Source organism: Hyaena hyaena, unplaced genomic scaffold (assembly GCF_003009895.1).
Source record: "Hyaena hyaena isolate Hyena2069 unplaced genomic scaffold, ASM300989v1 scaffold_700, whole genome shotgun sequence".
Taxonomy (NCBI): domain Eukaryota; kingdom Metazoa; phylum Chordata; class Mammalia; order Carnivora; family Hyaenidae; genus Hyaena; species Hyaena hyaena.
This window is the reverse complement of record NW_024081331.1, coordinates 121,723-135,706: the sequence shown is the minus strand read 5'-3', so window position 1 is coordinate 135,706 and position 13,984 is coordinate 121,723. Positions and strand designations below refer to the sequence as shown.

At 37.6% G+C, this 13,984-nt stretch overlaps 1 protein-coding gene and 1 pseudogene across 1 annotated transcript; one reads left to right on the top strand and one right to left on the bottom strand.

The window, feature by feature from the left end:
* Window positions 1–651: 651 nt before the first annotated feature.
* LOC120220448 lies at window positions 652–12,263 on the bottom strand (annotated as a pseudogene).
* Window positions 12,264–12,268: 5 nt separating this feature from the next.
* Window positions 12,269–13,529, top strand: LOC120220449. The gene is made up of 2 exons (XM_039217565.1): window positions 12,269–12,309; window positions 12,672–13,529. Exon 2 carries the CDS (start codon window positions 12,680–12,682, stop codon window positions 13,397–13,399), a length of 720 nt encoding a protein of 239 aa, XP_039073496.1. The 5' UTR covers window positions 12,269–12,309; window positions 12,672–12,679; the 3' UTR covers window positions 13,400–13,529.
* The last annotated feature ends 455 nt before the right edge of the window (window positions 13,530–13,984 follow it).

Genomic DNA, 13,984 nt, shown 5'->3' with positions numbered 1-13,984 from the left:
TCTCAAAAACAAATAAATGTTAGAAAAAATTTTTCAAAAAAGAAAGAAAATGGCAGAAATTCCAATTAAATGTCCTCACACTACTGAATTACTTCATAATTCTGGATTTTTCCATTTCTACACTTCCAATTATGTGTGAAAATTAAATGCTCTTATTAATAAAGAGAGTGAGCTAGTAGGCTCTCATGAAGATAAAGACCACATTTCCTCATCAATTTATACATAGTATCTAGCAATAGAAGATGGCAAACAAATGTCTGTTGACAGAATGAATATACACAAAATGCTTAACAGATGTTATAAAAGACTATGTCAAACAAGTAAATTTACTAATTATGACTTTATGAAGCTATAGCATGTAAACTTCACCTTGAATTTTTGTATTTATTTATTTGTTTATTTTAAGAAGAGAGACACACAAAGCATGAGAAGGGGAGGGGCAGAGAGAGAGGTAAATACAGAATCTGAAGCAGGCTCCAGGTTCTGAGCCATCAGCACAGAGCCCGATGCAGGGCATGAACTCACAAACCCAGAGATCATGACCTGAGTCAAAGTTGGACACTTAACCAACCAACCTACCCAAGAACCCCTGTATTTATTTATTTTACATGATTAGTTTTTAATGGCTCATTTATTTAATTAAGTTCTTTGTAAGAAATTCAGAACACCAGTTTGTGAGGGTAAACTCCATTCGTGAGAGAAAACACAGAGCAGCTGAGGAACAGCTTTGATTTGGGGCAGAATTTGCGAGTCCACAGCTTTCTGATCAACCTTGCACTGCTCTGTAATCTCATATTTCACTTTCTCTGTGTCGAAGATCTCACCTTCCCTGTGTCTAGGTTTACACAGCTTCTTCTTGCAGTAAGCATCAGTGAGGTGTTTGGGGATTTTCACACTGCTGATACCAATTTTCGTGGAGGTAGCAATGACAAATGTCTGGTGTGCTCCACACAGAGGAACTCAGTTGAGGACCAGAGGTTGGGTCACAAGAATCAATCCACTTCTCAGGAAAGCCACCCTCTTGCCCCTGTGGCGCCCAGTGAGGATGATCAAAATGGCCCCAGGGTGATGTTAGCTCACAGTTTCCTCACATGCTGACTGAAAGTTGGTTTGCCAGGGCTCAATAGCTTCTGAGGCACATCTTTATCTGGGCATTTTGTGAAGTGGAACCATTCAGGTACCACCATTCTTGACACCACCAACTGGTTTTGGGACAGTATCAAGGACCTTCTCTTTCTTCTTTTCATCCCGGATTTAGCTGCTGAGTACTTCCTCTTGTACATGGCCTTTTTGGAACACACAGTCAGTTGGGAATATCTGCCAATTCCTCTGACCAGGACAGGGTTTTGCTGCAGTGAGGTTTCCCCTTCTTTGGCGTTTTAGCCTTGACGTTAGCTTTCTTGACCTTGACCAGTTCAGCTTTCTTGGCTTCAGGCTTCTCCTCTTTAGCATCTGGCTTCTCAGCTTTTTCACCCATCATCTTGGGAAAGATGGGAAAGAGCTATTTTTAAAAAATGCATTGTGTAGAGAATTTTCCAGTTTATGGTCTGGTATGTGAAAAGCTTAGAAGATGTCACTCTTGAACTTACAATAAGAAAAAAGCTGAAAATCAACAACTTTTCTTAAGTCATCCGAGAATTAAAGTCACAGGACAAACTACTATTCCCAAAATTTGAGAATGTTGGGCAGATACAGAGAATCATTGCTTTCCAGGATCAGAAGTCCAGAATCAAAAGCCAGCAGGGGAAGCCAATATTAGTAAAAACACTTTATATTTTTTAATGTTTTTATTTATTTCTGAGAGAGAGAGAGAGAGCGTGAGCAGAGGAGGGTCAGAGAGAGAGGGAGACACAGGATCGGCAGCAGGCTCCAGGCTCCAGGCTCTAGGCTGTCAGCACAGAGCCCAACGCGGGGCTTGAAACCACAAACCGTGAGATCATGACCTGAGCAGAAGTCGGACACTTAACCGACTGAGCCATCCAGGCGCCCCTAGTAGAAACACTTTAAACTGAAATTGATGAAATGCTCAAAGGTCAGTATAGACTAGCTTGAGAGTTAAGAATAATCCATTTTAAAGGAGTTTTCCTGAATTTAAACCTAAAGAGCCCTGTCAGAATCTTACTTTAAAGATCAAAGAAAAATCATCTTGTGCTCAAAGCAGGGCGAGGGGTAAAGTAACCATTTTGAAATACTTACTGAACTCCCTGTTTTCCTTAACAAAGCTTGCTCCTCCAGGGAAAGTATTTTACTCAAGCCTAATCTGCTAGAATTTTGTTAGAGCCTAAGTGAACTAGGGAAAGAGAAACACACAACTCCAGCTCCTTTTCCTTTGTTGCTGAGGCAGGGAAATACCAATTTAAGCTCACTAAAAGACTAAGACCTAGTCATAGGGCTATAGAATGCTTCCCATTCTCTCCACACCTCACCACTACATCAGTAGGGCTGCTGTACAATAGGTGGAGTTTACTCCTAAAACAACTATAAGTGTCAGACTCCAGTTTAGGGGTCCCTTAGAAAACCCAAAGGCAACAGGGAAGACAATAATAGGGACAGTAGGAAAAATCTGAGCCTCCAACACCACACTACAGCAAACAGGAAACACAGTATAACTCCTTGCCAGGTAAACTTAAAACTATACACCAAAATTCCTCTTATGTGATACATCATGTCAGGGTCTAAACACCAACAACAAAAATTATAAGTCATGTTAAAAAGCAATGAGTACAGTCTGAGAGACAAAGCAGGCAATCAAGCCAGATTCAGCTATAACAGAAATTTTAGAGTCATTTCACGGAGGACTGAATATAACTGGGGGGGAAGGGAGGGCTGGGTGGCTCAGTGGGTTAAGCCTCTGACTTCGGTTCAGGTCATGATCTCGCAGCTCATGAGTTTGAGCTCCGCTGTCAGGCTCTGGGCTGACAGCTCAAAGCCTGGAACCCAGAGCCTGCTTTGGATTCTGTGTCTCCCTCTCTCTCTCTCTGCCCCTCCCCCACTTGCACTCTGTCTCTCTCAAAAATAAATAAACATTTAAAAATAGATAAATATAACTAGGAAAAATATGCCAGGACTATAATGAAAAAAAAAAATAGACAACATGCAAGAATAGATGTGTAATGTAAGACACAAGATAGAAATTCCAAGAAAGACACCAGAGGAACTATTAAAAATCAAAAACACTGTAATAGAAATGAAAAATGCCTCTGATGGGTTCATCGGTGCTAGATATGGCCAAGGAAAGAGTAATTGAGCTTGAAAATATGTCAATAAGAACTTCTAAACCTGAAAAAAGAAAAACACAGAACAAAAAATTTAAAATATCTAAATAAGATATGTGTTCTTAAAATTGACCTGCAGATTCAATGCAATCCCAAGTGCATTCCAGCAACTTACTTTGTGGATATTGACAAACTGATTCTACAGTTTATCTGAAAGAACAAAAGATCTTGAATGGTCAACACAATATTGAAGAACAAAGTCAGGAATGTACAACCTACTAAGACTGAATTATGAAGAAATAGACACCTTGAAAGACCAATAACAAATATAAAGATTGAATCAGTAATCAAAAACCTCAGAACAAAAACAACAAAAGCTGAGGGCAAAAAGCAAAAACTTCATGGGTGAATTTTACCAAATATTTAAAGAACTAATACAAATATGTCATAAACTATTCAAACTTCCTAACTCACTTTATTTTTTAATTTTTTAAAAAAAGTTAATGTTTTATTTATTCTGAGAGAGAGAGAGACAGTATGAGCAGGGTAGTGTCAGCGAGAGAGGGAGACACAGAATCTGAAACAGGCTCCAGGTTCTGAGCTGGCTGTCAGCACAGAGCCCTACACGGGGCTTGAACCCACGAACAGTGAGATCATGACCTGAGCCAAAGTCGGTCGCTTAAGCGACTGAGCCACCCAGGTGCCCCTATTTTTTAATTTTTTTAATGTTTATTTTTGAGAGAGAGAGAATGAGTGGAGGAGATGCAGAGACAGAGAGGGAGACAGACGATCTAGAGCCGGCTTTGTGCTGACAGCAGCAAGCCCAATGTGGGGCTTGAACTTACAAACCACAAGATCATTATCTGAGCCTAAGTTGGATGCTCAACCGACAGCGCCCCTCCCAACTCATTGTATAAGAACAGCATCACCCTAATACCAAAACCAGATAAAAACACTACAACAGGGGAAAACCACAGGCCAATATCCATAATGAACATACATAAAAATCCTCAGTAAAATACTGGCAAAACAAATTCAGCATCGCATTGAAAGGATCCTACACTATGACCGAGTAGAACTTATCCCTAGGAGAACACTGGGTGTTATGTGGAAACTAATTTGACAATAAACTATTTGTAAAAAAAAAAACACAAAAAACTTATCCCTAGGATATAAGGATGGTTCAACATATGGAGCTCAATTAATGCCTTACACCACAGAAATAAAGGATAAATATCACATAATCATCTTGACAGATGCCAAGAAAGCAGTTGACAAAATTTAACACCCTTTTGTGATAAAAAATCGTAACAAATTAGATACAGATATAACTTACCTAAAACAATAAAGCCCATACATAAAAAGCCCATATTTAGCACCATAGTCCATGATGAAAAACTAAAAACTGTTAAGATCCGGAATAAGCAAGGACATTCATGCTCATCACTTTTTTTATTTAAAAAATGTTTTTAATGTTTATTTACTTTTGAGAGAGAGAGACAGAACATGAGTGGAGGAGGGGCAGAGAGAGGGGGAGACACAGAATTTGAAACAGGCTTCAGGCTCCAGCCTCTGAGCTGTCAGCACAGAGTCCAAAGCGGGGCTCGAATGAGCGGTGAGATCATGACCTGAGCTGAAGTTGGACACTTAACGGACTGAGTCACCAAGGTGCCCCTCATTTTCACCACTTCTGTTCTACAAAGTACTGTAGTCCTAGTCAGAGCAAGTAGGCAAAAAATAAATACATAAATAAATAAAACACATAGAAATCATAAAGGAATTAAAACTACCTATTTGTAGAAGACATGATATTATATATAGAAAATCTTAAAGACTTCACACACAAAAAAACTTGTTAGAATGACTAAACAAATTCAGGAAAGTTGTAGGGTACTAAATCAACATACAAAAATCAGTAGACTTTTTTATTCACTAACAATGAACTATCTGGAAAGAAATTTGAAAAAACAATTCAATTCCCATTAACATTAAATAGACTAAAATGCTTAGGAATAAACTTAACAGTGGTGGTGAAAGACATATACACCAAAAACTATAAAACTTTGATGAAAACAATTTAAATAGTCACAAATATATGGAAAGACATCCTGTGTTCACGAATTGGAAGATTAGCATTGTTAAAATGTCCCTAGTACCCAAAGTCATCTATAGATTCAATATAATGCCTATCAAAAATCCAATGAAATTTTTACAGAAATGACAACAAAATCCTAAAATTCCTTTAGAACCAAAAAAGACTCCAAATAGCCAAACCAATCAATCTTGAGAAAGAAGGACAAAGCTGAGAACATCATTCTCCCTGATTTCAAAATATGTTACAAAGCTACAGTAATCAAAGCAGTATGATACTGAAAAATAGGCACACGGAGCAAGAGAACAAAATAAAGGGCACAGAAATGACTCAACACATTTGCTGTCAACTGACCTTTGAGAAGGATGCCAAGAATACACATGGAAAAAGAATAGCCTCCTAAACTAACGGTGTTAGGAAAACTAGACATCCATAGTGCAAAAGAATGAGATTGAAGCCTATTTTACACTACTCTCAAAAATTAACTCAAAATGGTTAAAAATTTAAACATAAGACCTAAACCATAAAAATTCCTAGAAGAGGGGCGCCTGGGTGGCTCAGTCATTTGAGCGTCCGACTTCGGCTTAGGTCATGATCTCTTGGTCTGTGGGTTCAAGCCCTACATTGGGCTCTATGCTGAGAGCTCAGAGCCCAGAGTCTACCTCGGATTCTGCATCTCCCTTTCTCTCTGCCCCTTTCCCCCCCTCACACACACACTCTCTCTCTCTCTCTCAAAAGTAAATAAACATTAAAAAAAAAAAAATTCCTGGAAGAAAGCAGAGAAAAGAATCTTGACTTTGGCCTTGGCAATATGATCAAAACCACAGACAACAAAATAAAAAATGGACAAGTAGGATTACATTGAACTAAAAGGCTTCTGCACAAAATGAAAAGGCAACCTACAGAATGGGAGAAAATATTTACAAGGCATATATATGATAAAAAGTTATACTCAGAATATATAGAGAGCTCTTGTAACTCAAGAGACTTAATATAAGCAAAGGAATTGAATAAACATTAAAAAAAAACATACAGTGGCTGAGAGGTATATGAAAAGGTTCTCAATATCACCTATCATCAGAAAAATGCTAATGAAAACCATAATGATCAATTCACACCTGTAGAGTGGCTATTATCAAAAAACAAAAGATAAAAAGTGTTGATATGGAGGAGAGGGAACATTGGTACACTGTTGGTGGGAATATAAATTGGTGTAGCCACCATGGACAGCATTGTTAGCTTGGTTAGGGTCCGACTCTTGGTTTCAGCTCAGGTCATGATCTCATGGTTCGCGAGATCAAGCCCCAGGTCAGGGCAGAGCCTGCTTGGTATTCTCTCCCACTTCTTCTCTCTGTATCTGCCCCCTCTCAAAATTAATAAATAAGCTTTTTAAAAAAAAAACTAAAAATAAAATTACCATATAATCCATTAATCTCACTTCTGGAAGTATACCCAAAAGAAATGAAGCAATCTAAATATCCATTGACAAATGAATGGGTAAAGCAAAAGTACTATATTCATACAGTGAATATTATTCAGCCTTAAATAAAGAAAATCCTTTAGCAAATAATATTGTGTTATATACTTACAAATTTTCTGAAGGCAGGTGTTAAGTGTTCTTATCACAAGAAATAAAGAGGCTGAAGAAAGACTTTTGGAGGGAATGGATAGATTTATAGCATAGATTGTAGTGCTTTTATGCATATGGATTTCTCTCCAAACTCATCGAGTTGTATGCACTAAATATGCACAACTTTTTGTATGTCAGTTATACCTCAATAAAATGGTTTTTACAAAGAAAAATAACAGATAAAAATTAACGAAACAAAAATTTGGTTCTTTGAGAATATCAACAAAATTAAATGTTTAGCTGGACTTAATAAAAAAAGAAGGCTCAAATTACTAAAATTAGAAAGGAAAGTAGGGGGTCGCCTGGGTGGCTCAGTTGCCTAAGTGTGTCCTACTCTTGATTTCAGCTCCAGTCATGACCTCACAGTTCGTGATATCAAGCCTTATGTTGGGGTCCGCACTGACTGTGTGCCACCTGCTTGGGATTCTCTCTCCCTCTCTCTCTGCCCCTGCGCTCTCTCTCTCTTTCTTAAAACAAATAAATAAACACTAAAAGAAGAAATAGAAGCAGGAATATTAATGACCTGATAGGAATAAAAATAATTAAAATCGAGTGCCATGAACATCTGTACTCTAGCAAATGATATAACCTGGATGAAATAGACAAGTTCTGGAAACACAACAAACAAACAAACAAAAAAAAAACGGACTAAAAAACAAACAGGAAATTTGAATACATTTATAACAAGTAAAGATATTTAATCAATGATCAAAACTTGTCAACATATAAAAGGCCAAGACCAGAAGGCTTCATTGGTGAATTCTACCAAAGGTTTAAAGAATTAATACCATCTGTAAGCAAACATCTCTTATGAGTATTGATGCAAAAGTCCTTTGTAAAATACTAGCAGATTGGATCTAATAGCATATTAAAAGTCTTATACATTATGACCAAGTGGTGTTTATTCTAGGAGTGTAATTGTGGTTCAAAATAAGAAAGTAAATCAATGTAATACAGCACATTGTATGGGATGTATTACATTAACAGGTTCTATTTATGACTATGTTAATAGGTGCAGAAAAAGAATTTGACAAAATTTCCCACCCTTTCATGATAAAAACAGTCAATCAAATATGAATAGAAGACAATATCCTCACCTGACAGAGTGTATGAATACAAATCCCACAGCTAACATCATACTCAGTGGTGAAAGAATGAAAGATTTCCTCCTAAGATCAGGCACAAGCCAAGGATGTCTGCTTTCACCACTTCTATTCAGCATTTTACTAGAATTTCTAGCTAGAGCAATTAAGTAAATCTAGCTACTCAATAAAAAATAAAGGCATCTAATTCAGAGACAAAGGAGTGAAACTATCTTTATTTTCAGATAACATGATTTTATATGTAGAAAATCTTAATGAATGCCCCAAAATAACACCCACCTATTTTAGCTAATAAATTTGCAATGTTGCAAATATGAAATCAGCACACAGAAAATCAGACATGCAAATGACAAACACATATGACAAGACACTCAACATCACTGATCATCAGGGAAATACAAATCAGAACTGCAGTGGGATATCACTGCACACCTGTCAGAATGGCTAAAATAAAAAACACATGAAACAAGAAGTGCTGGTGAGGATGCAGAGAAAAGGGAACCTTTGTGCACTGTTGGTGGGAATGCAAGCTGGTGCGGCCACTGTGGAAAACAGGATGGAGGTTCCTTGAAAAATTAACCTTCAGTTTGTTCTCTATATTTAAGATTCTCTTATGGTTTGCCTCCCTCCCCTCTTTGCCTGTAATTATTTTTTCTCCTTCCCCAGAGACAACTTTAAAATACATGGTAGGATAAAGGGAAGAGAAAGGGTTTGAGATGAGAACACAAAGAAACAATAGCTTACTGATTGTTATTGTTATCGACACAAATTCTCAGCATTAAGCAATGATCAACAATGGGAAAAGTAGGATGTAAAACTGTCATGCCAAAATGCAGGGATTATCTCCTCGTTTTTCATTGGGAACTTCTGTATGATTCCAATAGAGCAGAAAAATGTTGCTGACCTCCATCGAAAATGGTGAACTGTAGAATTTTCCCTTTTGCATCAAGACTTTCAGAATGACAAGGCAAGTATTTTCTAAAAATCTGTAACGGTGCTTAAATTCAGTAAGTGGAACATCAATCAACCTAGATTCATATACAATTCTTGGAGCAAGAGAACATACAGAATGATATGAAATAAGTATGTCAACCCTCCAGATGCATTTTTAATATCACATATAATACCACCGAGACATTTGAATGGTAGTTCCAAGAATGCTTCACATTTAGCACGGGAAGAAATCCAAGGGCAATTGGCAGAGTAATCACATTCATGTCTTAAGGTCAGATTCACAAATAGAAATTCTAGGGAGTCCGAAAGACTTTAACATGAAAATTATTGCAGGGCCAAAAGGCACAAAATGTTTGAAGAAAATAAACATTACGAGAGAGAGACAATAAACACAGCAAATGAAACATCTTATACCCAAGGAAACATTTTTAGAAAACGTAGATGATCTATAAAATAACTAAAAGTAAGATATTCAAAGAGACGTTAAAAGATATTTCATTAATTTAAAAAAACCCATAGGGGCACCTGGGTGGCTCAGTGAGTATAGTGAAATAGTTCTGCCTCTTGATTTTGGGGGTGTTTACACAACTATATGCTTTTGTAAACACTTGCAGAAGTATACCCTCAAAAGGGGAGAATTTTACTGTATTATACCTTAGTACAAGACATTTAAAAAAATTTTTTTAATGTTTATTTATTTTTGAGAGAGAGAGAGAGAGAGACAAAGCGTGAGCTGGGGAGAGGCAGAGAGAGGGAAACACAGAATCCGAAGTAGGCTTTTGGCTCTGAGCCATCAGCACAGAGCCCAGTGTGGGGCTCAAACTCACAAACAGTAAGATCATGACCTGAGCCAAAATTGGATGCTTAACTGACTGAGCTACCCAGGTGCCCCCAAGATATTTTTAAAAAGGTAAAACAATAAAGTTTTTAGTAGGAAACAGAACATTTTCATGATATTGGAGTAAGCTGTTTCTTAAATAGGACACACAGATCACTAACTTGAAATAAACATAGGTTTCAACAATATTAATATGAAAAACTTCTGTTAATTAAGTGATGCTATTAAGAGGATGGAAAGGCATCACTCAGAATGGGAGAAGATATTTGCAATTCACATATCTACCAAGGAGTCATATCCAGAACAAAGGACTCCTACAGTTCAATAAGAAAAAGATGTATAACTTTATATTAAAGAAAAATGGGCAAAAGACTGGACCGAGTATTTCACAAAAGACAATATTCAATAGCCAATGAGTATTTGAAAATTGCTCAATTTCATTAACCATCGGGGAAATGCAAATTAAATCTATATGCAATACAACTACGTACCAGAATAGCTAAAATGAAAAACACCTGGAGCGCCTGAGTGGCTCCGTCAGTTAAGCGTCCGACTTTGGATGGGGTCATGATCTCAGGATCGTGAGTTTGAGCCCTGCATTGGGCTCTGCACTGACAGTGAGGAGCCTGCTTGGGATTCTTTTTCTCTCTCTCTCTGTCCCTCTGCCCATGCTTTCTCTCTCAAATTAAATTTAAAAATTATATTAAAAAAACTAAACTAAAATGAAAACCACTTGACAATGCAAAGTGTTGGTGAATATGCAGAGAAAATCTCTCATTCCATGGAGGTGTAAGTAACATATCATAATACATGTGCCAAATAGTTATGAAGGCAGCATTTGTAAAAAACCCAACTTTAAAATCACCAGCATTAAAATGAATAAATTTTAAGAAATTAAAATAAAAAACCTAAAATTGAACAGAAAAATAAAATGAGTAAATAAAATACGGTATAGTCACACAGTGGAACACTCTATAGCAAAGAGAAGGAAAGAGCCACAACTACACTCAACAATATTAGAAATGGATCTCACAAACAATATATAAAACAAACAAAAAAATCCAGGCACAAAAGATTATATACTTTATGATTCATTGATGTGCATTTCCAGAGCAGACAAATTATATTGTCAGATGTTCAGATATTGTTTACACAGTGGAGAACGGTAACTAAAGGAATGTACAAATGAGGCTTGAGGGATGTTGGTATGTTCCTTTCTTGATCTAGATGACAATTACTTGAGTGTGTCCATTCTGCAAAATTCATAGAACCGAACAATGTGACTTGCGCACTTTCTTGTGTATGTCTTACACTTCAAAGTGTACTGAAAATCTACTCAAGAAACTACATAAATCATTTTAAGTAACCTAAAAACTTAGGAGGGGATGCTGGGAATATTTCAGTCTGAATGTATCCCACCCCTCCTCCAATTTTATTTTCAACACGTTCCGTTCTCCTAAAGTGGGCAGCAACTGAACCACCCATCCAGCAAGTTTGACTTCAGGCTCTGTAGCAAATCCCCATAGAGAAAACTGAGGCAAGCCTCTGTGTGAGAGTTTTTTCAGAGTCCCAGAGCAAGGATTAAGCGTGGTGTTTTCTACAGAATGCTTCGCTTTCCACTAACTGTGACCCCAGGGATGAAGAAGGAGCCCTGTTCTCTGTCTGGCTTGTCTCTTAGGCTCCCCAAGATCTGAAGAAGAGTATTGCTGGATGACATTTCTAGAAGCAGATATTGAGACAGAGTTGAGGGTATAAAACATTTATTAAGGATTAATATCTCTGAAGGAAAGCAGAGGGGCAGGGGTATGGAAAAACAAGAGGGAACAGGCAAAGAAGTTAAACTATGATGCAGGCCCCCAAAAGTCTCAGCCATCTTGGTAGGGAAGCAAGCATTGACGGTTAGACTATTATAATAATAATTTGTTCTGAAAACATCTTTCTAGCTCATAGGAGGGATAGGGAATTACAGAAACCACAGAGGTCACAATAAACTTATTGGAGGAAAAGCTCTCTTCCCCATCAGATCTGTAATTCTTTTTTATTTTTATTTTGTTATTGAAGTATATATATGCTTACTCTCCCCAATCACCAAGGAAATGCGAATCAGATCAGTAATTAAAGGCAAGAACTACCTCATTCATTTTTCTACGTCAGAATTTTGTTTGATTCTCAAAGTATGCTCAAAAGGATGAGCCACAGAATATAATGCAAATAAGACATTTACACTGCTCCCTCAGTGAAAGGCAATCCGTGCATCTCGACCGGTTAATCAGAAGCAGATTTTGAAACTACAAATGGGAAAGTTGGCCTCAACTGACTCTAGTCAGTTCAGTTAATCTATCAGATGGGTACATCACAGGGAGAAGTGATGAAGACTTACCTTTCAGCACTTACATTCGGATACCTGTGGGAGTTCTATGACAGTTGGAACTGGACTGTTGATCAGAGTGGATTGATTGACACAGGCTGGTACACAGGTTATTAAAAAAAAAAAAAAAAAAAGTAAATGGCCCAGAGCTTGTGCTAAGAGCAAACAGGATAGCGGTGTGGAGAATTTAATAACCTGTGGGAAGAGGTTGGGAAATGAAATGGGGTTGGGAAGAGAGACTGGTAAGGAAAAATTAGAAGGGGGTTAGTGAATGAGAGAATAGGAAATATTATTAAGTGGCCATGATTATTGTGAACACTCTCCTAAACTCTTTTGGGAGTTGTTCTCTCACCTAAGATCATCGAGTTCCCTCACAGAGAGCACTTAATAAAAGAATAGCAGAGCTGGTACAAAGGGGCTAAAATACAGTCATTCTTTCCCCCTGACGCTACTTTGCCTTTGTCTTCCTAGATTCCAAGATGGCTCAGCCTACTAAATTGGGGGGTGCAGCCCCTGTCATATTGAAGATGAGTAAAGATCCAACAAAGTTTTACATAGGGCGAGCACTGTGGTTCAGCATTACTTTCCTTTATGGTTCACTTGTGTATGTAGTGCAAATCACCTGGCTTTGTCTGGTCAAAGACTTCCAGTGCCATGGGAACATCTCCAAAGTCTGTCTAGCAGAATGCTACGAGAATCACTTCGCCAGGCCTGTGCTTGGAGTTTGGTACATGGTTGGCTTTGCCTTTTCCTTCATCTTTTTCGTGATGGAGTTTTTTGTCTCTCAGAGTGTGCATAAACTGACCAAGATATCGAAGAAGGACTCTTTAGAAAAGAAGCTCGCTGACAGTGACAGCAAGACAGAGCATGTAAAGATCAATGAGGAGGAGATTTTTGACCTCTCCCGGGAAAAGCCCCTGTTGGCAATGTATCTCGTCTACTTTCTCATACAGTTGTCTATACAGGTGGTCTTCTTGGCCATTCTTATCCACTATCACCTACCACTGATTAAAAACTCCATTCGGTGCAGTACCCACATGTGTTATGGACCCTATGAATGTGTGCTATTAGGGACCCAGGAAAAGATGATGTCCATTGTAATTCTGGCTACATTCTCAGTGGTTATCATGATGCTTTGTATTATGTTCTTCCTGTATACCATTAACACATACCTAGCCATGGGAAGCCAAACTCTCTGAGAAATAGAGGCTATAGAACCTCCTGACAGTAGCCCTGATGATCATCACTGATTACAAAACATGGACTGTTTGCAAAGGAGGCCTGGAGCAGTCTTATGCTGGAAGAATACACACTTTATCCTTACGTCACATTCCCAAGAAACTTCTTGTCTTAGACAAATAAAACTTGGGTATGACAAGCCTGCTTTCTGCGCTTTGGGATAATCGATTTTTCCTAAAGAAAAAGTTAGAGTCATTTTCAGAATATTTTAAAGGGGGGAATTAGAGGGCATTTCACCCTCTCAGTTTTGATAACCCATCACAATGAAATTTTAAGGACTATTCTTTTCCATTTTGTTGATTAGTAATTTAATGTTATGATTAAGGAAATTTGCATAAGGAGAGTTTTAGAGGGAGGGCACAGTAGAAAACTACAGATAATCAAACATCAGGACTTACTTCTTTAGTATATTACAATAGTGTTCTTAAATCAATATCTTCCAGGATTTCCTACTTGAGTAAAACTTCAGTGCAGATATTTCAAGGAAGGCTAACACCAAATATTTTGCAAAAATAGAAAATATAAATGAATAAGATAAAAAGGAA

Excerpts from the sequence above, each read along its gene's own strand:
- LOC120220449 (XM_039217565.1), top strand. The coding sequence starts at position 12,680 with ATGGCTCAGCCTACTAAATTGGGGGGTGCAGCCCCTGTCATATTGAAG.